Genomic DNA, 26,045 nt, shown 5'->3' on the forward strand with positions numbered 1-26,045 from the left:
AAATTACAAATGAAACCATTCAGATGTGATTAAAGTGCAAATTGCAGACTTTTCGGTTTACATTTCGGTCACAAAATCATTTTTCCAACATGCTCGCCCTATTTTAGGGAACCGTAATGTTTAGCCCAGAGCAAAGGCATGTCTAAGTGGTCGGATTTAGTCACATATCCTGCGCATGCCATTCATAGACATAACCGGGAGCTGCGGATCTCTGCATACAGTTTGGTCCCACAACACTTTTTCTACACGTCCCCCATTTTCATGGGCCATATTGTTGACACAGCAATGACAGTCTTACATGTGACGCATCCATAAGGTTGTCCGATCGACACTGGCGATTAGCGCATTTAGCGCCAGAGTGACACTCGGGTCTTTTAACAACTCGTTTAGCAAAACCTAAAATTTAAATACATTTCTGTATATGTGTATAAATTCTGTGTCGTGTATTTACTGGAATATCACTGCTGACGTGTTGACAGATTTGCTCTTCACATGTCATATGTATGCTGTACATCTATTAATGACCAAGAGAAGTAATTACCGGAGTAAAGGCTACTTAGAAATCTGCAGCCTTTTAGTCATAAACCGATCTACATTTTTTTTTGGTAATGTTTACCTATATTAGACAAAATGTCACATCCAGTAATAAATGTAAACGTCGCACTTCTATATACAGGTCTTCTTTTCCTCTTCACGTCACTCTCACACATTTCTTACACGGAACTGTCCTCCTTATTTTCCTTCCCAGGATCAGAAACGGTGTCGCTGTCCTTAGGGCACATAGCTGCTATTTGGCATCTGAAACAAAACGTGGGAAAAGATACCGATATGTCATTATAAGTGTAAGAAACTACTACTGATAGAGGCAAAAACATAAGGTATGTACTGAAATGGATGTTAGTCAGAACAAGGAACGGGCAAAGTCAACTCTGGAGGGCCTCCGTGACTGTGTTGTTTGTATTCAAGGCAGTTATGACAGTCAGGCGCTACAAACAGATCTGTGGGTGGAAATAACAAACAGCATGGTTGCAATTAAGCTCTTTTATACGTAGAATGATTTTTGTTTCAGGCCCCTAAAAAATAGACGTGATTCTATTAATAATCAATTTAATCTGATTTATCCATCCATCCTCTTCCACTTATTCGGGGTTGGGTCGCAGGGCAGCAGCTTAAGCAGAGAGGCCCAGACTTTCCTCTCCCCGGCCACTTCTTCCAGCTCTTCTGGGAGAATCCCAAGGTGTTCCCAGGCCAGCCGGGAGACATAGTCCCTCCAGCGTGTCCTGGGTCTTCCCCGGGGCCTCCTCCCGGTTGGACGTGCCCGGAACACCTCACCAGTGAGGCGTCCAGGAGGCATCCTGATCAGATGCCCCAGCCACCTCATCTGACTCCTCTCGATGCGGAGGAGCAGCGGCTCTACTCTGAGCCCCTCCCGTATGACTGAGCTTCTCACCCTATCTTTAAGGGAAAGCCCAGACACCCTGCGGAGGAAACTCATTTCAGCCGCTTGTATTCGCGATCTCGTTCTTTCGGTCACTACCCACAGCTCATGACCATAGGTGAGGGTAGGAACGTAGATCGACTGGTAAATTGAGAGCTTCACCTTATGGCTCAGCTCTTTTTTCACCACGACAGACCGATGCAGAGCCCGCATCACTGCGAATGCCGCACCAATCCGCCTGTCGATCTCGCACTCCATTCTTCCCTCACTCGTGAACAAGACTCCGAGATACTTGAACTCCTCCACTTGGGGCAGGATCTCACTCCCAACCCTGAGAGGGCACTTCACCCTTTTCCGGCCGAGGACCACGGTCTCGGATTTGGAGGTGCTGATTCCCATCCCAGCTGATTAATCTGATTTCGACCACTGAAAACTTACATAAATCAGGGGTCTATGCTGTCTCTTTCCATAAGAACACTTTACTCCTTTCTTCCAGCAGCTTCACCGGCTCCCTGTTAAATATCATTGCTGACCAATTGGTGATACTAAATTAGCGTGCGTGTGTGTTTGCCCTGTGATGGACTGGCCTCCGGTTCAGGCCTTGTTCACTGGGATAGCCCCCGTGACTCTTGTCTGGATTACCCGTTAGACATGAGAGTTGCTCTATATGTTTAATTCATATAATTAATTTTAAAAATATATTAAATTCCCACAAGACATCTGTAACATCGATTCTCTTCCTACCTTTAAATCCCACCTTTTTTAAGCTTGCTTATTGTTTGATATAAATTTTAGTTGATTTATTTAATTTCAGTGTTGTATTAACACTGGTTTTATTGTAACTGGTATTTTCTTTATTTTATATAGTGATTGATTTGTAAGGTGTCCTTGAGTGCCTTCAAAGGTGCTTATAAATAAATTAATAATAATGTAAAGTCATGAAAGATTATGATAGACTCCAGACCCACAATAACCACTGATTGCCAAAACGGCTTCAGTAAAAACATGGTGTCACTGAGGCCCCCCAGGACTAAGTTTGCCTGTTCCACTTGCTCCCTTTTCTTATTGCTCTTTGCATGTTTAGCTAATTTACCTCTCGCAAGGTGCGGACCCCTTCACATCAACGAACCCAAAGTATCCATTCTTACTGCCGAGCCGACGTCCCGGTTGGTGTCTGTATTCACAGCACGTACTGAGCCTCTCCACTGGCACCCCATTTAAGGAAAAGTTCAAACTGAAGCCAAATCCAGGATTACGATGAGACACAAACTGGAACCTTTCTGCAAAATCATGACAGCGTTGTTGTAAGAGTCAGGGGGAATTTGTGAATGATGATTCATCTTGGTGAATTTTTGAGAGCTGAGACTTCTATGACACTGCTCTGCACCCGTTAAAAAAAAAACAAAACATAATGGATTTAAGTGTCCTGAATCAATTTCTGAAATTGGAAATTCTCTACCATGCAATGTTATGAAAAACACCATTTTGAGAAGAAAATAAAATTATTTTCTTTAAAACTAGGGGGCTTCGCCCCTGCTCGCTTCACTCGCCCACCCCCTCATTTGGTTTACCGGATATACAATTTCAAGAGATTGTTATTTTCATGGGAATTGTTACACATGCATTATTTTCAATGTTACTTTAAAACATTTGTAAAAACAATACGTCCTTTATTTTCGGTCCCGGGTGTGGTTACATATCTTTCTCACAGGACGTATAACGCTGCTCATGTTGTGAAGGGTGGGCGGCTGAACGCACATTGAGGAGATGCCGTCGGATCATCTGCTGCTGCTGGCGAGCTGCATGTCGATCATTCAAAAGCCTGTACAGCAGCTGTCCATTTGCTACTTCGTGTCTCTGCCGATCGCGTTTTGAACGCACGCTAGGGAGTTGCAGTCGGATCATCTGCTGGCTTGTTTCTAATGGCAAGCTGCGTTTTCTGCTTGTCGTGCTTTGTGTCAATCATTTTAAAGCCTGTACAGCAGCTGTCCTTTTGCTACTTCACATCTGTCCCACTCACGTTGTGAAATGTCGGGGGGATTTGTGGAGGCGGGGAGACTGAACGCACGCTAAGGTGAAGCGTTCGGATCATAGCTGCTTGTTCTGCTTGTTGCTTGTCGTTGTTTTAAGAGCTGGGAGCACATGATGTGTATCTGCCAAAAGCATTCCAACAATTGTTTGGTTAGATGTCCGTGAACTTGTTTTAAATTTGATCTCACTGCTTTGTCTTGTGGGACGTTGGTGTGTCTCCTGCAGGACAAAGTATCTCTCGCGGGATGCCAAATTGTCGTTGCGGGACGTTAAAGCGTCTCTCATGGTACATCAAATTGTCTTCGGAGAAGATCATGTCTCCTCTCCCTCCCAGGATTTTTTTTTATAATAGAAGATTGGTTACATTTGTTTTAGGGCTTATGTCTCAGAATGTTATCTGAAGTATATTTTGTGCTATAAAATGTCAGGCTTCCTCATCCTTAATGTAAGTTGAGGTGGAAACGACCCAATTCTTTGTTACACATTTTTTTGCTGTCCTTTTATTATTTTTCTCTCTCACTCTTTTTATTCCTTTAAAATAGCCAGGAATTTATATCTCAAAGGTTAGAAAGATGATTTATTTTTTGTTGTAGTTACTGTTTAAATGGTTTGTACAAAACATGTAAGGTCTGGGTGATCCATTAATTGGCGTGATCAGGTAACAGGTAAAAGCAAATAGTAAAAAAAATGCAAATCTTTTCTTTATTAAAAACTATTGGCTGTCAGCATTAGAATAAGGGCAGACTCGAGTTGCGGGTTCATGAGGCTCCCCGGAAGGACCCGGCAGCGTGGGGCCGACCCACACTGTCACCGATAGTGACGAGGCTTCACTATTGGCTATCCGCATTAGAATAAGGACCAATGAAATGCAGAGGAGCTGCCGCTAGCTGTTTGGCAGTAGCTGAAACCTGAGGAAGTTAAAACATTAAATGTAGAAGAGTCACATATACTGTAACAGTAAAGTGGGTGACAGAAATGTAAGATAGGTGAAGTATGTTTGTTGTGTACAAGTATACTCGAGTAAAAACAAACTCTTACTGTCAATACCTGCTGTAAAAAGTATATATTTTTCATAAATAAAAGAGTATATTTAACAAATGCTACTACCCACCTCAAAGGGTGAAAAAGAGAAGATGGCTTTTCATCCCATCAGAGTACCCTGAATTTATTTTTCAGTGCAAACAACTGAACACTTTTTTTTTGTCCACTTGAGTGAAATTAAAAGTCTCACCAGTAATCATTTTTATATAAATATTTAACACAACAGGGAAAAATTCATTACAACAGGATACTTTCATTAATTTGTTGAACTAAAGGGCTTAGCGTTGTGCTTCATGGTTACTGAAGCAAAAAACAAAAACGTTGAAGACGCCCCTAACGCCCCTCTAGCACCTTCAACACCATCCAACCTTGGCTCCTTCGGGACAGGCTGACAGAGATGGGAGTAGATTCATACCTGGTGATATTGATCGTGAACTATCTTACAGACAGACCTCAGTATGTCCGTCTCGGGAACTGCAGGTCTGACATTGTGGTCAGCAGCACAGAAGCTCTGCAGGGGATTGTACTTTCTCTGGTCCTGTTCAGCCAACATACATCAGACTTCCAATATGACTCGGAGTCCTGCCACGTGCAAAAGTTCGCTGATGACACTGCTATCGTGGGCTGCATCAGGAGTGTGCAGGAGGAGTATAGGAACCTAATCAAGGACTTTGTTAAATGGTGTGACTCAAACCACCTACAACTGAACACCAGCAAAACCAAGGAGCTGGTGGTGGATTTTAGGAGGCCCAGGCCCCTCATGGACCCTATGATCATCAGAGGTGACTGTGTGTAGAGGGTACAGACGTATAAATACCTGGGAGTGCAGCTGGATGACAAATTGGACTGGACTGCCAATACTGATGCTCTGTGTAAGAGAGGACAGAGCCGATTCTACTTCCTTAAAAGGCTGGTGTCCTTCAACATCTGCAATAAGATGCTGCAGATGTTCTATCAGACGGTTGTGACGAGCGCCCTCTTCTATGCGGTGGTGTGCTGGGGAGGCAGCATTAAGAAGAGGGACGCCTCACGCCTGGACAGACTGGTGAGGAAGGCAGGCACTATTGTAGGCACGGAGCTGGACAGTTTGACATCCGTGGCAGAGTGACGGGCACTGAGCAGGCTCCTGTCAATCATGAAGAATCCACTGAACAGGATCATCTCCAGACAGAGGAGCAGCTTCGGCGACAGACTGCTGTCACCGTCCTGCTCCACTGATAGACTAAGGACCCTGGTGGGGGTTTGCTAAACGTTAATATTACACAAAGTTATTGTCTGTTATACCTGCATTGCTATCACTCTTTAATTTAATATTCTTGTATCAGAATGCTGCTGCTGGAGTATGTGAATTTCCCCTTGTGATTAATAAGTATCTATCTATCTCTATCTCTCTATCTATCTCTATCTATATCTATCTATCTATCTGTCAGTCATATAGTGCCCTTCATATCTATCTATCTAGAAATCTGCAAAGAGTGCCTTCTGTTTGACTGCTGGTGGGCATGAGGTGGTAGGGTACAGCTACTTGCCTCCTTTAAGCAATTGTCCCTTGTAGACACACAGGTTCTGCCCGCCACAGTGTTGCTGATACACAGTTACGTCATCTCTGGGATTTCTCTGTTCACACGGCAGTGATACTTGCTTTCCAAGATAGATTAAGGTCACAACTGCATTCTGTCTGTTGCTGGATCTTAACGGTTTTGGGACCTTCTGTAAATGAGAAACAAATTGTACAATCAGAAACAATCATATTGACTTTGGGGTTCCTCACATGTGTTCTTACGCTACGCAAGCAAGATGTGAGCTACATTTCATCTTTGTGTGTTTTCTGTTGCTGCACAGGAGTACCTCCCAGATCAAGAGCAGACAACTCCATTATCCACGTATTAAACGGAAAAAAGACACAAGGAGTCTCCTCCATTGTACACTCACTTTGACCGGTCTACAGAGAGTTATTATAAATGGACATTTTTATTGTTAAGAGTCTCTAAATATGAGATTAATTCTTATGTTAATCTAGTATTTCTGGTTTCCTACTTCTACACTCAAGGATGTGCCTCATTATAACTTTTAATGGACATGCAAACAATTTTTACTTTGCGCCATCCCCTGTCATAACTTATCGTCTGTGGGGAAGGAATGAAAGCTTTAGATTCACCAAAAATTTTGATCTCTGGTTTTTGATGGATCTCAATGTTTTAGGGTCCTCTAATATCGAAAACAATGATATCTCGATGATGGGTGTGCGTCACAGTTTCTTGAGAATGGTCTCGAGCTAAAAAGGCTAGACGGAGAAATTTCAAACATGTAACTTAAGCTTGTTATGAGATGACGATGTGCTAACTAGTTTTTGAGCCAAATCATGCAAGAGAAAGAGGCACTTGAGAGGAACACTCAAATACCGTAATTCTGCAATTAATTATGAATTCTTATCGTCAATTGCTATCGTATTGACTTATTTTATGATCTGCAATGTTATAGAATAGTTTGAGTAACTTGGTTCCTAGGGCGAAAGGCCTATTGACGCTCACATCCAGATTTTTATACTTTAACTGTGTAAGCCCGCGCTGTAAAAAGCCCAGGGTCCTAGAAACTATTGAAATTGTCAGAAAAAAAATTTTAATGTAGAGATGTCCAGTAATTGAAAGGAACTACTCTGAGCATCTCTCTCTCCTAGGAGGTTTCGTTTTCCCAACATGCTTGCATCACTTGTGTATTAGCGGCTAAGCGACTTTGTCTTTCTTCGGAGGTTTCGTTTTGCCGATGAGCTTGCATCACTTGTGCATTAGCGACTGTTGTGCCGTGAGATTCTGCATATAACTTGATAAATATTTTGTATATCTTTATTTGTATTTTAGGCAAAGCAATGTAATTCAGTGTTACTTTAGTGAGAAACATTCATGTTTACCCCCCATCCTTTTACGACTGAGTCTCTTTACATTTTATGACAGAGTTGAGGGAAGGAAGTGCTTGACACAAATGTTTCTCTGCTAGAGTCTTTCAATCCCCACAAGGAAGCCAGGTTACCTTAACATATGGTCTTGGGGGGGTTGGCAGGTGTTAAGATGTTCTATTTCTCCCATTGGTATGAAGTATGGCTGTTTGGGATTGGCTTGGATCAGAAGCTTTTAAGTACCATGATGTCCTATTGGCTCTAGGGGTTGGACAGAACATCTATAAATTTACTTGTTTAACCTCACACTCTCTCTCTTACTAACCGTCATATGATGAAGAAGCATCTCTGTTACTAACATCTGATGAAGAAGACATTACAATGGAGAGCACAGCTTGGCAGACATATTGAATAGGCTTGCGGCCTGTTCTGAAGAAAGCGGAGCACCAATGATGCCTTAACTAGAGACATTAAGTAATTAACAAGTCTGTGTGCTGCCTGAACTGCACATCACCATTTAATCAGGTTGTATGGTTGCCAATATTCAAATGTACTGTACTTTGCATATTGTTATTATTTATGAATAATATCAATAATACATTATTTTATGTGTAACTTAACTCCTGCTTGTCATTTTACTACATCTAATTGCCTGAGGTTATAGATATAGAAGGGAAGGTGGGGATAAGTTATATACAATAATACCTTATAAACAGTGGTAAGTGTGTGGGATTAGGCATTCTGACAAAGGCTACTTATTCATAATACTATAGGGAAAAGTAGATCAATATATAATACTCTACTAAAACAAGCGACTTTGTCTTCCTTCGGAAGTTTCGTTTTGACAACGTGCTTGCCTCGCTTGTGTATTAGCGGTGGGAGGAAAAGTAAAAGGGATACCATTTTGCCGATGTGCTTGCCTCGCTTTTGTATCCTCGAAGGTCCAGCCCTTACCCCGACTCCATGTCTCGCTTCCAGGCAGACACACTTCCACGTGTAGATGTTTATATACAAGACTACATTTTATTCTGGGTGGAGCTTCATTATGTATGGATAGTAATAAATGTGAATAATATTGTATTAATTACAATTTAATCTTCTCTTCAAATCTGGCCACACTGTAAGACAGGCATGTCCAACTCCTGTCCTTGGGGGCCATAGCAGCTGTTGGTTTTCATTCTAACCGTTTTCTTAATTAGTGACCAGTTTCTGTTGCTAATTAACATCTTTTGCCTTCATTTTAATTGACTTGCTATTTAAGACTTGGGCCCTTGAATTACTTCTTTTTTCCTTAATTAGCAGCCAAACATTGAGATACAAAAATGAATCAACATGTGACCAGCAACCTGAGTCCATCATACAATAGCTGGTAATAAAGAAAGGTGAGGGTCTCAGTAATGTTGATCTGCTCAGGCCACCAAAACATTGTGATGGCGCTCTTAGAAAAAAGAAAGAACAACAATTTTGGAAATGTCTGGTGTGGCAGAATAAGAGCAACAAGAAGCCACGGAATTAAATAAATGGCTTTAATTAACAATAAGAATTGATTTCTAATTAAGGTACTGGCTGAAGTGAAACTGGTTGGAGTTTGAGGCCCTGACTTAGCTGGTCATCTGCCGGTTCGCTTCACATCTCATTTCTGTTTGGCTGCCATTTAAGGAAAAAAAAATCAATGAAGAGGCCCGAGTCTTTAAAAACACGGCATTTATAATGAAGGGAAAAGAAGTCAATGAACAAAAGAAACTGGGCATTCATTAAGAAAATGGCAAAAAGGAAAACCTTACGTCACTGTGGCCTTCCTGGATCTGAGATGGACACCCCTACTGTACAACATGCAGCCACAACAATGATACGGAATACAATTTTGTGAATTTCTTTTTCCAGATGTATTAAAAACCCTTAGTTGGGACTGTTCTAGCTTAGAGGGGTCATGTTGCTATCAAACATGTAGGAATAACAGAAATTGCGTTACTTTTTGTATAATTCTCCTCATGGAGTGGAGGAACAAAAATTAGTCAACACCATTTCTGGAGCGAGTAGAGCTCTGGTGGGTACATGATCAATTGTAACGTTAGATGAGCTTTAATATGCTGTACATTAAAACACGTCCACACACCTTTGAATTATGGGCTGGTCTGATCCAAGAACCATCAGGACTCTGTAAACTTCTGACTGGTGTTTTGGACTGCCATTCCTTCTGTCCACGTGATGCATGATATCTGCTAGAGGAAGGACTTTGAGGAGGTGAAACCATAACAAGCAGACCAAAGGAAGAGAGACCAGGTTTGAGACGAATACCGGTTAACTGTTCAATGTCCTTTTTTTCCAACTGATCACAAAAAATAAATAATAAAAAAAGAAATTTGAGAAAAAATAACATTATTTTGCTGTCTTTCAGTCCCTTAATGTACAGTTTATTCTGTCTAAACAGGGACACTATGATACATGTGAGGGCCCACTACAGTACTGCACTTACGGGCCCCTCATCAGCCCCAGCCTCCTAATATGTTGGTTATTTATTTAACAACTCCATTACTAACAGAACATTATCAACATGTATTTTAGTAGATTATCACCTCATCTTAAGCACAGCAAGCCTAATGCAGCAAAACATCTTTTAATCATCATCCATTTTCTTAACGCACTCATCCAAAGAAGGGTTAAGGGGCTTTTAACAGGTCAGGTCAGATTGGGGAGCATGCACTGGCACAACGAATTGACGCATCCACCACAAGATGAAACGGCTCGGGATCCTGGTTGGCAACCCCCACTGAGACACGCGGTCCAGTCCCACCATCCAGAAATGACCGCAGCCAGATGTTATGTGGGCTTCCCCTTAGTCTGGTCCAGTCAGTCAGGCCCTCAACAATGATCACCTGCGGGGAATCGCGCCACATGGCCATAGTGCCGTAACTGACGCTCCCTCACAATTCAGGTAGTGTGCCCCAACCGCTACTTCGACACATTATATAGTAAACTAGGCTGACCCGCCTTTTAAGGCGACCGACTTTTAAGTTGACCACTTCTTAAGGCATTTCAATATGCAGATCAATTTGATATTTTATACAAACTCATTAATTTGGTTATATTGCATTTGAGCGGTATTACTTTAATACTCGTAGTTTCTGTTATTTTTGTGATGAAATTTAAACTTTTTGTCTGTATTGAGGTCGCCCTTTTGAACCCCCCTGATATTTACTATGCGGTGAGGCATTTGTACTTCATCAACATTAATTATTTCCAGAGACATAATTTTGTGTATTTTTCCAGCGCATCGCACACAAAAGCAAGGGAATGATGGGTGCACCAGAACTCTGCTCACATCATGTCGCTTGCGTAAGCTGCAAGTAGTAAGTCTGTGATAAGCGGAATACCGCTACGCTTTCCACTCACGGGACGGAAGGACAATCCTGACCGCTTTTATATAGTAAGAAAGAAGAAGAAGATATCGCACAGTCTGGAGTAGAAAATCATCTTTTACCTGGAAAAACTAAACTACAAATCCCATCGTGCATTGCAAAATGGACGGGGCGTGTGTGAAACTCTGCGACTGCGTAGCACTCACGGGACGGAAGGACAATCCCGACCGCTTTTATATAGAAGGATGATTACATCTCTCTATTATATAAAAAAATCATTCTTCTTTTTTGGAAGATAGATTTTTTTCAAGTCCCGTGAGACGAGACTTTTGCTTTGAGATTTTTTCAAGTCACATCCTCCTCTCAACATTTTCAAACAAGACCATGGTCCTCTCGACTCTCATTCGTGTGAAAGCTTTTGTCAGACACACTTCCTGTACTCTCAGCTCTTATACATTTTAATGTTTTCCTCACTTTAAGTTCTCAATTAAAGAAGACATATTATGTCAAACAGTTATCAACATAAAAAAGGAGTACACATACAATCCTAGTACCAAGAAACGAAGAAGTCCAATGAATTAACGCCAAAAATGTAGATCGGTTACACAGCGAATTGGTTAAATGCTTATCAATAGTCTATGCTGAAACAGGTGGTGGTGATCGTGCGGAAGATGAAAACATCAACTTAAAATATCATGAAGAATATCTACAACCGTCAACAACGTCCGGTCTTACAACGCATGAATTACTGTAGAAAGAAGCATGTATCCAAGAAAAGTAATGTAGTACACATTCCGCTGATATCATTGGACACCAAAGGAGATCTTGATATGCCATTCGTATTAAAACGTTAACAGTTTCCGGTTAGAATAGCTTTTGCAAACACTCTGAGCCAAACATTCGAAAAAGTCGTTTTATTTAATAGAGAGAAAGAAACGAAATTCAATCTTAAGATATAATCTTGTGTAGTGTTAACGTTTACCCCCCGGGTGAAATTGAAGAGTCACATAGTGTGAGGGAGGAACGATCTCCTTAGTCTGTCAGTGGAGCAGGACGGTGACAGCAGTCTGTCTCTGAAGCTGCTCCTCTGTCTGGAGATGATCCTGTTCAGTGGATGCAGTGGATTCTCCATGACTGACAGGAGCCTGCTCAGTGCCCGTCACTCTGCCATGGATGTCAAACTGTCCAGCTCTATGCCTACAATAGAGCCTGCCTTCCTCACCAGTTTGTCCAGGCGTGAGGCGTCCCTCTTCTTTATGCTGCCTTCCCAGCACACCACCGCGAAGAAGAGGGCACTCGCCACAACCGTCTGGTAGAACATCTGCAGCATCTTATTGCAGATGTTGAAGGACGCCAACCTTCTAAAGAAGTATACAGTAGTATAGATGTCAAGGACAGAAAGATATGGAAGAAGATGATCCACTGTGGCAACCCCTAACTGGAGCAACCAAAAGAAGAAGAATTACTTGCTGTAATGTTAAATAGTTAGTAAATTGTACTTCCGCATTCCCATACGCGAGCTGCAGAACCACAAAGAGGCTAGCGCATAACGCAGGCACAGGGGTTGGCGAGCCCCCTAGTACACACACACAAAAATTCAATTAAGACTTTTTTGGAATTTTTGCCTTTTCCTTAGACAAGGTCACAGACTGACTATCAAAAAGCGTGATGCAGTGGTTCTCAACCTGTGGGACGGGCCCCCCTAGGGGAGTGTGAAGTAACAAAAGGGGGGCGCGAAGATGTGAAAAAAAGAAAACAAGAATCAAAAGTATGAAAAAAACAACTGTTGAAACCAAAACAAATTAACTTAAACTACATTCTGATACTAGAACAATAAATATAGAGTTAGATAAATGTCGATAGAAGTTAAGTAGGTATAACAAAATATGCATCTACATTTCAAAAAAATGTTAGGGGAGGCGGCGATTAAAACTGTTATGAAAACCCGGGATGCAAATACTTAAAGGTTGAGAAACGCTGGCGTAATTGCTAAAAATGCCTCATGTAACATACATAAAAAATAACTGTCCTTGTATCTGTGGACAGAACACATGAAAAACTGCCACCCACCTCACAGAGTGCTTGTTTCACTTTCTCACTCCTTCTGGTGTTCACCTCACTCTTTTCTCTGCTAGTGTTGCTCCCCAAGCTTATGCTTGACATAATTCTCTTCATATTACCTTTATTCTGTAAGATACAATACTTGGAGGTGTCGTAGCCTTCCTGTTTGAAAAAGGAACGTATTATGCAATGTCACTTCTTTCACTCATCCATCAATCTCTGTTTCCATTTCTAATCCTTCACATATACTGTAGGTTGCTAGCACTAGAGAGGAGGAAATGCCTGAGATACACAGTGCCCTCCATAATGTTTGGTAGAACGGCGCATCTTACCTCGATTTACCCCTCTGCTCCACAATGTCAAATCAAAGAATTCAGACATCATAAAAGTGCACATTGAAGAATTTTATTTGAGGGGATTTGAACACATTTCGCTCACACAACACTTTTTCTACATAGTCCCCCATTTCAGGTCTATTAATGCCGTCGTATTTAGTGCTTTGTCGCATATCCCAGCATGCAATGACTGCTTGAAGTCTGTGATTCGTAGACATCAGCAGGTGCTGAGGGTCTTCTCTGGTGATGAAGCTTCTAATGCAGCCATCTTCAGCTCCTGCCTGTTCTGGTGGCTTGTCCTCTTAAGTGTTCTCTTCAGCATATGAGATGCCTGCTCAATTTGATTTAAATCAGGTGACTGGATTGACCACTCAAGAATTTTCCAGTTTTTGGCACCAAATCACTCCCGTGTTGCCTTAGCAGTACATTTGGATTATTATCTTGTAGGATGAAGAGCTGTCTAATGAGTTTGGAGGCATTTACTGGAACTTGTGTCGTCATTAGTTCCATCATTGGTAAAGAGAAATGTGCCAGTCATATATGCCCAAGCCATGACACCCTCACTACCATGTTTAACAGATGAGGTGGTCTGCTTTGGACCTTGTGCCGTTCCTTTTCATCTCCATCACTCTGATGATGTTCATCTTTGTCCTGTCTGTCCACGAGGGACCTTTTCCCAGAATTGCCAGAAGTCCTTTTTCACAAACTGGATTCTGGCCATCATGTTTTAGTGGTTTACATCTTGCATTGTGGTCTCTGTGTTTCTGTTCATGAAGTCTTCTGCTGGTAATCATCTTTGACTCATACACATTTGCCTCCTGAAGACTGGGTCTGGTCTGTCTGACAGGCAATTGGTGTTTTTTTTCTTGACCATAGTGAGGATTCTTCTGTCATCATCAGCAGTGGAGGTCATTCTTGGCCTACCAGTCCCTTTGTGATTACTGAGCCCATCAGTGTGTTTCTTCTTCTTCATGATATCCCTGACAGTTGATTTCAGCCACCCTAAGGATTTGCCGATGTCTCTAATGGTTTTATTTTTGTTTTTGAGTCTCATAATGGCTTCTTTGACTTTCATTGGCACAGCTCTTGTCTTCAATGATAATTACAGACTCCAAAGCCAGTAGGTAGAAGCAAACCGAGGTATCTTATGAAGCATTGAAACACACCTGGGATGCCAAATGTCCAAAATATTATGGATCCCTGAAATGTGGTGTGTGTGGGGGGGGGTATGGGGGACCATGTTAAAAAAAGTGCTGTGTGTCTGCAAATCCCCTTAAATGAAAGTGTGTACTTTAATCCCAATGTCTGAATGGTTTGATTTGTCATTTTAAACTGTGGAGCGGAGGGGGAAATCAAGGAAAAACGGGTCTTTGTCCCAAACGTTATGGAGGGCACAGTCTATTATTGTTATTAATATCTATTCAGTTGCCTATTATTTACAGTGTTTTTAATTATGCATGAGGGACGTTCAAAAAGTTTCTGCACTTTTATATTTTTGTCGGAAACGGTGAAGGCGGGAGGAATAGTAATTGGGCATTAAAAAGTTGGTACGACACTGGGAACATTGCATCGCAAATGAAGATGACTGTGTAGAAAAGTGATGTCATTTGTTTTTGAGATCCTTAATAAACAGAGTTAAAAAAAAGTGTGGAAACTTTTTGAACATCCCTCGTATTTATCTATTATAGTATAGTTCTATACCTCTCTGGCACTTGTCCTTCATTTATGTATATTTTTTATTTTGTGTTAGTGTATGCTGCAATATGGATGATATTACAATAAAGCCACTTTGGTAAATCAATCACAGGGTACATCTACAGTTGTGCTTGAACGTTTGTGAACCTTTTAAAATTTTCTATATTTCTGCATAAATATGACCTAAAACATCATCAGATTTTCACTCAAGTCCTAAAAGTAGATAAAGAGAAACTAGTTAAACAAACGAGACACAAATATTATACTTGGTCATTTATTTATTGAGGAAAATGATCAAATATTACATATTTGTGAGTGGCAAAAGTATGTGAACCTTTGATTTCAGTATCTGGTGTGACCCCCCTTTGCAGCAATAACTGCAACTAAACGTTTCTGGTAGCTTCTGATCATTCCTGCACACCTGCTTGGAGGAATTTTAGCCCATTCCTGCATACAGAACAGCTTCAACTCTGGGATGTTGGTGGGTTTCCTCACATGAACTGCTCGCTTCAGGTCCTTCCACAACATTTCGATTGGATTAAGGTCAGGACTTTGACTTGGCCAATCCAAAACATTCACTTTATTCTTCTTTAACCATTCTTTGGTAGAACGACTTGTGTGCTTAGGGTCGTTGTCTTGCTGCATGACCCACCTTCTCTTGAGATTCAGTTCATGGACAGATGTCCTGACATTTTCCTTTAGAATTCTCTGATATAATTCAGAATTCATTGTTCCATCAATGAAGGCAAGCCGTCCTGGCCCAGATGCAGCAAAACAGGCCCAAACCATGATACTACCACCACCATGTTTCACAGATGGGATGAGGTTCTTATGCTGGAATGCAGTGTTTTCCTTTCTCCAAACATAACGCTTTTCATTTAAACCAAAAAGTTCTATTTTGGTCTCATCCGTCCACAAAACATTCTTCCAATAGCCTTCTGGTTTGTCCACGTGATCTTTAGCAAACTGCAGACGAGCAGCAATGTTTTTTGGAGAGCAGTGGCTTTCTCCTTGCAACCCTGCCATGCACACCATTGTTGTTCAGTGTTCTCCTGATGGTGGACTCATGAACATGAACATTAGCCAATGTGAGAGAGGCCTTCAGTTGCTTAGAAGTTACCCTGGGGTCCTTTGCGACCTCGCCCACTGTTACACGCCTTGCTCTTGGAGTGATCTTTGTTGGTCGACCACTCCTGTGGAGGGTAACAACGGTCTTGAATTTCCTCCATTTGTACACAATCTGTCTGACTGTGGATTGGTGGAGTCCAAACTCTTTAGAGATGATTTGATAACCTTTTCCAGCCTGATGAGCACCAACAACTCTTTTTGTGAGGTCCTCAGAAATCTCCTTTGTTGGTGCCATGATACACTTCCACAAACATGTGTTGTGAAGAGCAGACTTTGATAGATCCTGTTCTTTAAATACCACAGGGTGCCCACTCACAGCTGATTGGCATCCCATTGATTGAAAACACCTGACTTGAATTTCACCTTCAAACTCACTGCTAATCCTAGAGGTTCACATACTTTTGCCACTCACAAATATGGAATATTCGATCATTTTCCTCAATTAATAAATGATCACATATAATATTTTTGTCTCATTTGTTTAACTGGTTTCTCTTCATCTACTTTTAGGACTTGAGTGAAAATCTGATGATAATGGATGGATGGATAGAAGAAGGTAAACAGGGGAGTGGACGCAAGACAATAAGGCATCTTTAAGCCTTCATGAGTCCAACTCGAATTGGACCAACTCAGGTTTTTCTGTGTTGTGATGCACTTTTCAATAGCCGTTCTGTTTATTCACTTCCACCTTCAGAACAACCCCATGACTCTCTAAGCTCATTAGGCTCAGACAGGGTGGGGTATTTAGACTTGCAATGGCACCCTTCTTGATTACTTTGATTAATGTGCATCAGACAAAACCGGGGTTGATCAGGAAACTAACCTTTGAAGAGAGATTGCGTTTCACGTGGTCGATGTGGTCCAGTTTGGCCATATTCAGACGATAGTCTTTCTCTGATACAATTAATCCATCATGGGTCACCTTAATTTTTCAAAATTAAAAGTCAATTATTGTTTTCTGTGTGAGGGTTTCTACTATAACTACAAGACTTTAGTTAAATAGATGCCACCCTTTCTCCTCTTCCCGTATCTATTGACAGGCTATCACTGTATATAACATACTGTAGATATTTACCAGGCCTGATTTCCAGAGATGTTGACGGATTTTCTCTTGACAGAAGAAATGCACCAGGTTTTCATCAGTAAGAGCATTGTATGCTGGGATAAGCCTGACAAAATAAGACAAAACACCAACATTAACTGATCTCTGCTGCAACTGGGGACAAGCTCACCTCAAACCGGAAAAGTTACTTTACTTCCAATCTTAGTCGTACGTACAAGTATACATTGGGCAAGAAAATGAAAAGATACTGCGGAGGGAAGCCTCTTGTAAATTAGTATAAGTAAGGTCTTGAGGTGGGTCCTGAGATTCATAATGACTTCCTATGAACAGGAACAGGTTGTGGTTTGACTGAAAGCATAAACTGAATTAAACCATATACACTGGCAAACAAGAAAGCGCCCAAAATGGACTAACCTGAGAAGTCGTAGGAGATCTTTGAGGCTGAGATCCTGAATATGGAATGCCAGTTGCAACATCAGTACAGAAAGGAAGACATCTGAGAAACCGCTACCTCTGTGGCTCCGCCACCAGATACAATACAATACAATACAATTGATTTTTTGTATTGCCCAAAATCGCACAAGGAGTGTCGCAATGGGCTTTGACAAGCCCTGCCTTTTGACAGCCCCCCAGCCTTGACTGTCTAAGAAGACAAGGAAAAACTCCCCCAAAAAAAAAACTTTTTTGGGGAACAAAATGGGAGAAACCTTGGGAAAGGCAATCAGTTGAAATTAAGGGGAAAATGCATTCAAAACAGAAACACTTTGTTACGCAAAGAGTTGTGGGACTCTGGAACCAACCACCAAGACAAGGAATTGAAGAAGAAACCTTGACAACCGTCAAGAAAAATCTGGATGAGATCTTGGGACAGCTGAGCTATTAGCGAAACATGAATTGATGACTTGATGAATTGAATTGTCTGTCAAATTTCTTATGCTCTTATGTATAGATAGATAGATAGATAGACTTTAGTTTTAGTATAGATAGAAAGATAGACTTTAGTTTTAGTATTGATAGATAGATAGACTTTAGTTTTAATATAGATAGATAGACTTTAGTTTTAGTATAGATAGATAGACTTTAGATTTAGTATAGATAGATAGGTAGACTTTAGTTTTAGTATAGATAGATAGATCATAATCTCATTTGCTGTTTGTATGTTTATTTATTTTTGTGTTAATCCATACACCTAATTCCAAAGCTGCATTCTACTGACTGTTCTTGGGTCGTGCCTATTCATGTTTAGGTGACTCCTGAGCTTTGTCATCACATGTTAGTTTTTCCGTAAATTCCTCAGAACAGCTGGTGAGGCCTGATTGCCCGCTCACTCTGTGTTATCTTTTTTATTTTTTATATATGTTATTACATTTGGGCGGCACCGTGGCGCAGTGGGTAGCAGTTAGGAGACCTGGGTTCGCTTCCTGGGTCCTCCCTGCATGGACTTTGCATGTTCTCCCTGTATCTCCGTGGGTTTCCTCCCACAATCCAAAGACATGCAGGTTAGGTGCATTGGCGATCTTAAATTGTCCCTAGTGTGTGTGCTTGGTGTGTGTGTGTGTGTGCCCTGCGGTGGGTTGGCGCCCTGCCCAGGGTTTGTTTCCTGCCATGTGCCCTGTGTTGGCTGGAATTGGCTCCAGCAGACCCCCGTGACCCTGTGTTTGGTTTCAGCGGGTTGGAAAATGGATGGATGGATGATATTAAAATACTTTAGCAATATAATTATTCCATTAACAGTATATAAACATTAAAAAAATAAAGAATTTACATCCAAGAGGCACAAAAAAGATTCAGAGAACTGACTGCCAACTGCAAGTTGTTAGATTTTTTTGTTCCATGTGCCAACTACAGGTGAACTTGAATTTTAGAGAAAATACATTTTATTGCTTGTTTTGCTCATCACTAAACTGCATTTAGTTTAGTTGGATTGACAATAATAAATTGGCCCGCGTGTGTGTTTGTGTGTGATGGCCCTGCATGGACTGGCAGCCCGTCAGGAGTTTGTTCCTGCCTTGAGCCCTGTGCTAGAAGGGATAGTCTCAGCACCACCCACGACCCTAAGTGGGTTAGAAAAGGACTTGTATATTAAAATAACATCCTCATTTATCTTACAATATTGTCAGGAACATATTTACCTTTTGTCACTGTGGCTGTCATCTTGTTAATATTATAAACTGACAAATAAGAGCTGACAATCTTTCATGTTTTTATTGCCTTGTGTGTGTGTGTTTTATATACGTTTCTAACGTTATAATATCCACATAAAGGTGTAATAGAAGGTCTAACACTCTGAAATTTATACTTTACGTATATATTATTTACCAAACATACCGATCGTATTTTCGATCACTTTATCTTCAGATTTATAAACAGAAAAAGAGCTACAGTTAGACATACAGGGTTACAGTTTTTGTCCATTCTAGAAAGTAATACAAATGAAGTTTTATATTGTTTTAGAATAGGTACATAAATTAAAGGGTGTGAGAAAGATTCATCTCCTTCTGTAAAAAATACTTTGCGGATATAATCCCCTGTAAGTTACACAGTCGCGTCTCTTCTTAATTTTGTTTCTGATCCTTGTGATTCTATTTAATTGTAGAAAAAAAAACAGTGGATAGCCTGATAAGAAATCCTTACAAAAATCTATTGTTTTTTTAACAAAACAATAAAGTAGAATTTCAAAACCCCACATGTTAAGCAAACATCTTAAATATTCGCGAAAACAGACGGTGAAGTTGCGACACTAGAATAAAAATCAGTATCCGAGGTAAGTTTTCTTAGGTGGATTCTGGCAAACTACTGTACATTTCAGATTTGCCTTACTCCGCAACTGATTTGCTTGAACTGAGCCTTGTAATTAAAATGATAATTAAACGTGATTTAAAGAGGCGAAGCAAGTCATTTATCTGTGTATTTATTAGTTGTTGTTTTTTTTTTTTTAAATCCCGGATTTAAAACTTTTTTAGCCGCTTTGAGTACTCGTTTCCATGCGCAACTGTATGAGACCTGGACTGCTCAAAGACTACACTTTTCAGTTTTATTTCTAAAAACAAATTCAATCACTCACCCCCGGTCCATTCTGAGTGTTATCGCCAAGCAACGGTAAACAGATACTGGTCGTCGGCTCCAGTGTTACGGCCATGAGAGGGCGCTCGGTGCACGAATTACAGTAATTCATCCAGTAATATCTGCACAAGGGTGAGGTGTCTAGACTCCACCCACAGGTCCTCGCGTATTGGAAGAACTCGAAGGGCATCTTGGGAAATAGGAGTGCGCGACTTGACTGGGCTGTGGGCTGCTCGCGTGCACTCACGCAAGTCGCGATAAGAAAGGCCACGTGAATTTGGCACATGAATTAAGATTTCTTTATAAGATAACAAATGGAAGGAATATGCAACTCAATATTCTGTTTTGAGGAAGTCATGTTTATTTTGTGTGATAAAATTGAAGGAGCTCATCTTGTTTCACGTGTTCTTGTCTTCTGATGCGTTCAAGTCCTGTCAGAGATGGACGAATTTCCCAATCTGAAATTTTACGTGCATGCAAGTGAAAATGAGTGATGCCTAATTAGTTAGAAATTACATTTTTTGGGTTGATATGTTTTTGTAGCTGCTCGATCCACGTTTAATGTATTCCATTGGCGTTTCATTTTCACGAAACGTTACTGCTCTCTTAATATGCTTTTTTTTTGTGGGGGAACAAGTAGTAGACCAGCAACAGCTTCGCTTTTTTTCCTGTAGGCCTAACTGGAAATTCACGTGAATGCAGCGAAATAAGAAGAGGAAACGTCACAAACGGGAAAGCCGAAAACGAGTCACATGCTGGCTCTTTAAATAGCGGGGCTTCTTTGACGCTTCCTCATCCTTTTCGGTTATTTGGTCGGGGTCATTTAACTTACGGTATATTTTGTCCATTTTCCGAAAACGTTATTTATATGATATACATTTCTTCACGGAAAGGTAAAGTTCATATTTTGTGCCGGCCAACCTAACGCTGCGGTTCCTTGTAAACTAAAACTCGGATGACTCCTTGTACGAAGTGACCTGCAAAATGCTAGCGTGTCAGTGACTGAATGGCGTCCCGTCCAGGGTTAAAATAGCTGAATGAGCGGATTCGTTTTACAATTTGTAGACATCTCTGGTGTATTATGTTACTTTTAACCAAGTTTGGCCCACTGCACTTTCTGTAGAGTCTTGCATGATAATACAGTCGCGTGTGCTGTCGGGGGCCTTGTTAATTGTTTTAAATGCCACAGTATGTTCCTTTAACTTAAGAAAGTGTTCCTATTAAAAAGTGCATTTAAACCTACTCCCTGCTTCTTAGCACATAGGTACACATTGTATCATTTTTAACTAGCCAAAAAGACAAAAAATTTGGCATGTGGTTATTTGATGGCCATTGCTATCCTGTGTGGAATAATTTTAAATCAGCAAGGGAGATTATTTTCCAGTAATGTTAGTCTTGGGATCTGTCTATTATATAATTCCATTTATATCTATCTTCCTTATCTATTGAACCCGTTTTAGAGAATTCATGGCATGAGCTCTGCTTAATATGTATATATAAATATAAAGTAGCTGTGAAGAAAGTCAGATTACTTGTAATGAAGATAGAGTACATGCATCAAGACCTTTCTTTGGTGTTGTGGTCAGGGGAAGTTATGAATAATTTAATACTTGCGTAAAACCTTGGATGACACTGCAGTTGTGACCCGCTGGGCTGGCTACTTTGAGCAGTTGTTCCAAGCTGATCCTCCGGCTAGGACGTTGGATATCTCTGGGTCAACGACTCTTGAGGCTGATCCTCCAATTAGCTGTGAACCACCCAATCTCTCTGAGATTGCATAGGTGGTGAACCAGCTGAGGGGAGGAAAGGCTGCAGGGATCTGTGGTATCCGGAGTGAACTTCTCCAGGCTGGTGGTAAGGCTGTCCGCCTGGCATTGCAAGCAATCTTTGCTTCCATTTGGTAGACTGGCATCATCCCAACTGACTGGAAAACGGGACTTACGGTTCCTATCTGGAAAGGGAAGGGTGATTGCCTGGATTGCAGCAACTACAGGGGGATTACATTGCTCTCAGTGCCAGGTAAGGTCCTTGCTAGGGTTGTCCTCAATAGGATCCGTGATCACTTGCTCACCTACCAGTGACCGGGACAGTCTGGTTTTATGCCTCAGAAGGCTACCATCGACCGCATCTTGGCACTGAGGGTTCTCATAGATCGCAAATGCGAATATCGGCAGAGTTTCTTTGCAGCCTTTGTTGATTTTCGCAAAGCGTTCGACTCAGTTGATCGAGCTGCCCTGTGGGACATCCTGAGGGTTCGTGGGATCCCCTCAAGGTTGCTGGATATCATGGCTGGCCTGTACACTGGTACTGTGAGTGCTGTGCAGAGTGGAGGCAGGACCTCTGCGTTTTTCCCAGTTGATTCTGGGGTTCATCAGCGGTATGTTTTGCTCCTACCCTGTTCAATGTTTGTATGGATTGGGTGTTGGGCAGGGTGGTGGGGTCCAGCGGCTGTGGGGCATCTGTTGGTGAAGAGAGATTGACTGATCTTGACTTTACTGATGATGCTGTGATCTTCGTGGAGTCAATGGAGGCTCTGATCAGGGCTCTCGTGAGACTGAGTGAGGAGTCTGAGTGTCTGGGCTTGTGAGTGTCGTGATAAAAACCAAGAGCCAGGCCTTTAATGACCTCTTAGGCATGGCCAACAGCAGTGTGTTTGTCTGTGGAGAGAGTGTTGACCTCGTCGAGAGGTTTACTTATCTTGTCAGTGACATTCATGTCTCTGGTGACTCTTCCTGTGAAGTCAGTAGATGGATTGGGAGAGCATGGGGGGTCATGAGGTCGCTGGAAAGGGGTGTGTGGCACTCCCGATATCTGCAAAAGGACGAAAGTCCAAGTCTTTAGAGTCATGGTGCTTCCTGTCTTGCTCTATGGTTGCTAGACATGAACGCTATCCAGTGACCTGAGACGAAGACTGAACTCCTTTGGTACTCTGTCTCTCCAGAAAATCCATGGGTGCCATCAGTTTGACTTTGTGTTGCTCATGGAGTCCTGAATGAGGCACATGACCTGCATTGTGAGGGAGCGTCAGTTATGGCACTACGGCCATGTGGCACGTTTCGCCGAGGGTGATCTGGCTCATGGGATCCTCATTGTTGGGGACCCAACTGGCTGGACCAGGCCAAGGGATCGTCCATGTAACACCTGGCTGCGGCAGATGGAGGGTCATTTCCAGAGGGTAGGACTGGACCGCGTGTCTGCCTGGGGGGTTGCCAACTGGGATCCTGAGTTGTTTCACTGTGTAGTGGGTGTGGCAACGCACTGTACCAGTGCATGCTCCCCAACTTGACTTGACTTGACTTGATAAAACCTCACTTAAGGTGAGGTTTGACTTGGCAGTTTGACTAGATTGGTGAACTTTTAGCGGTGTGGGCCGGGAAAGGTCCTATCTTGTCCGAGACAGACATGTAGTCGAGTGCAGCTGTGGCAAACATAGGGTAGCTCATCGTGTGAACGTACAGCACGCATGTCCTGAGTTGGTGTGCTTGGGTGGAATGAGAAGTGACATGCATGCAAGTGCTGAAATAATGTAAAAGTGTATGCGTCAGCCATCTCAGCAAGTGCAAGTCACACTTGTATAAGCTTCTATATCTTTGATTGAAGTCGCACCCGACTCCCATGGCTGTGGTTGAGCAAAAGCAGAGCGGACTGCTCCATACACACATAGGTCTTTCATTTACATATGTATGTGTGTGTGTGTGTGTGTGTGTATATATATATATATATATATATATATATAATGTGTATGTGTGTGTTTATATAGATACAGTGGTGTGAAAAACTATTTGCCCCCTTCCTGATTTCTTATTCTTTTGCATGTTTGTCACACAAAATGTTTCTGATCATCAAACACATTTAACCATTAGTCAAATATAACACAAGTAAACACAAAATGCAGTTTTTAAATGATGGTTTTATTATTTAGGGAGAAAAAAAAATCCAAACTTACATGGCCCTGTGTGAAAAAGTAATTGCCCCTTGTTAAAAATAACCTAACTGTGGTGTATCACACCCGAGTTCAATTTCCGTAGCCACCCCCAGGCCTGATTACTGCCACACCTGTTTCAATCAAGAAATCACTTCAATAGGAGCTGCCTGACACAGAGAAGTAGACCAAAAGCACCTCAAAAGCTAGACATCATGCCAAGATCCAAAGAAATTCAGGAACAAATGAGAACAGAAGTAATTGAGATCTATCAGTCTGGTAAAGGTTATAAAGCCATTTCTAAAGCTTTGGGACTCCAGCGAACCACAGTGAGAGCCATTATCCACAAATGGCAAAAATATGGAACAGTGGTGAACCTTCCCAGGAGTGGCCGGCCGACCAAAATTACCCCAAGAGCGCAGAGACGACTCATCTGAGAGGTCACAAAAGACAATATGTAAAATATGGTGGTGGTAGTGTGATGGTCTGGGGTTGTTTTGCTGCTTCAGGACCTGGAAGGCTTGCTGTGATAGATGGAACCATGAATTCTACTGTCTACCAAAAAATCCTGAAGGAGAATGTCCAGTCATCTGTTCGTCAACTCAAGCTGAAGCGATCTTGGGTGCTGCAACAGGACAATGACCCAAAACACACCAGCAAATCCACCTCTGAATGGCTGAAGAAAACAAAATGAAGACTTTGGAGTGGCCTAGTCAAAGTCCTGACCTGAATCCAATTGAGATGCTATGGCATGACCTCAAAAAGGCGGTTCATGCTAGAAAACCCTCAAATAAAGCTGAATTACAACAATTCTGCAAAGATGAGTGGGCCAAAATTCCTCCAGAGCTCTGTAAAAGACTCACTGCAAGTTATCACAAACGCTTGATTGCAGTTATTGCTGCTAAGGGTGGCCCAACCAGTTATTAGGTTCAGGGGGCAATTACTTTTTCACACAGGGCCATGTAGGTTTGGATTTTTTTTCTCCCTAAATAGTAAAACCATCATTTAAAACTGCATTTTGTGTTTACTTGTGTTATATTTGACTAATGGTTAAATGTGTTTGATGATCAGAAACATTTTGTGTGACAAACATGCAAAAGAATAAGAAATCAGGAAGGGGGCAAATAGTTTTTCACACCACTGTATATGTATGTATGTATGTGTGTGTGCGTGTGTGTGTATATATATATATATATATATAAACTGCTCAAAAAAATTAAAGGAACACTTTGAAAACACATCAGATCTCAATGGGAAAAAGAAATCCTCCTGGATATCTATACTGATATAGACTGGGTAATGTGTTAGGAACGAAAGGATGCCACATCGCTTGATGGAAATGAAAATGATCAACCTACAGAGCCCTGAATTCAAAGACGCCCCAAAAATCAGAGTGAAAAAATGATGTGGCAGGCTAGTCCATTTTGCCAAAATTTAATTGCAGCAACTCAAATTGTACGCAGCACTTTGTATGGCCCCTGTGTTCTTGTATACATGCCTGACAACATCGGTGCATGCTTCTAATGAGATGACAGATGGTGTTGTGGGGATCTCCTCCCAGATCTGGACCAGGGCATCACTGAGCTCCTGGACAGTCTGAGGTGCAACCTGGTGGCATTGGATGGACCAAAACATAATGTCCCAGAGGTGTTCTATTGGATTTAGGTCAGGAAAGTGTGGTGGCCAGTCAATGGTATCAATTCCTTCATCCTCCAGGAACTGCCTGCATACTCTCACCACATGAGGCCAGGAATTGTCGTGCACCAGGAGCCACTGTACCAGCATAGGGTCTGACAATGGGTCCAAGGATTTCATCCTGATACCTAATGGCAGCCAAGGTGCCTTTGTCAAGCCTGTAGCGGTCTGTGTGACCTCCATGGATATGCCTCCCCAGACAATCATTAACCCACCACCAAACTGCTCATGCTGAATGATGTTACAGGCAGCATAATGTTCTCCATGGCTTCTCCAGACCCTTTCACTTCTGTCACGTGCTCAGGTGAACCTGCTCTCATC

The 26,045-nt window shown here is 41.7% G+C and overlaps 1 protein-coding gene across 1 annotated transcript; it reads right to left on the reverse strand.

Moving 5' to 3' along the window:
* Positions 1–256: 256 nt before the first annotated feature.
* Positions 257–20,155, reverse strand: LOC120541412 (glutamate-rich protein 3-like). Its single transcript, XM_039773017.1, has 8 exons — positions 20,109–20,155; positions 17,057–17,150; positions 16,805–16,903; positions 12,833–12,985; positions 9,520–9,732; positions 6,040–6,220; positions 2,532–2,718; positions 257–798 (listed from the first exon to the last, which is right to left on the reverse strand). The coding sequence occupies exons 1-8, from the start codon at positions 20,117–20,119 to the stop codon at positions 714–716; spliced, it is 1,023 nt and encodes a 340-aa protein (XP_039628951.1). The 5' UTR covers positions 20,120–20,155; the 3' UTR covers positions 257–713.
* Between the last annotated feature and the right edge of the window lie 5,890 nt (positions 20,156–26,045).

Source organism: Polypterus senegalus, chromosome 12, assembly GCF_016835505.1.
Source record: "Polypterus senegalus isolate Bchr_013 chromosome 12, ASM1683550v1, whole genome shotgun sequence".
NCBI lineage: Eukaryota > Metazoa > Chordata > Cladistia > Polypteriformes > Polypteridae > Polypterus > Polypterus senegalus.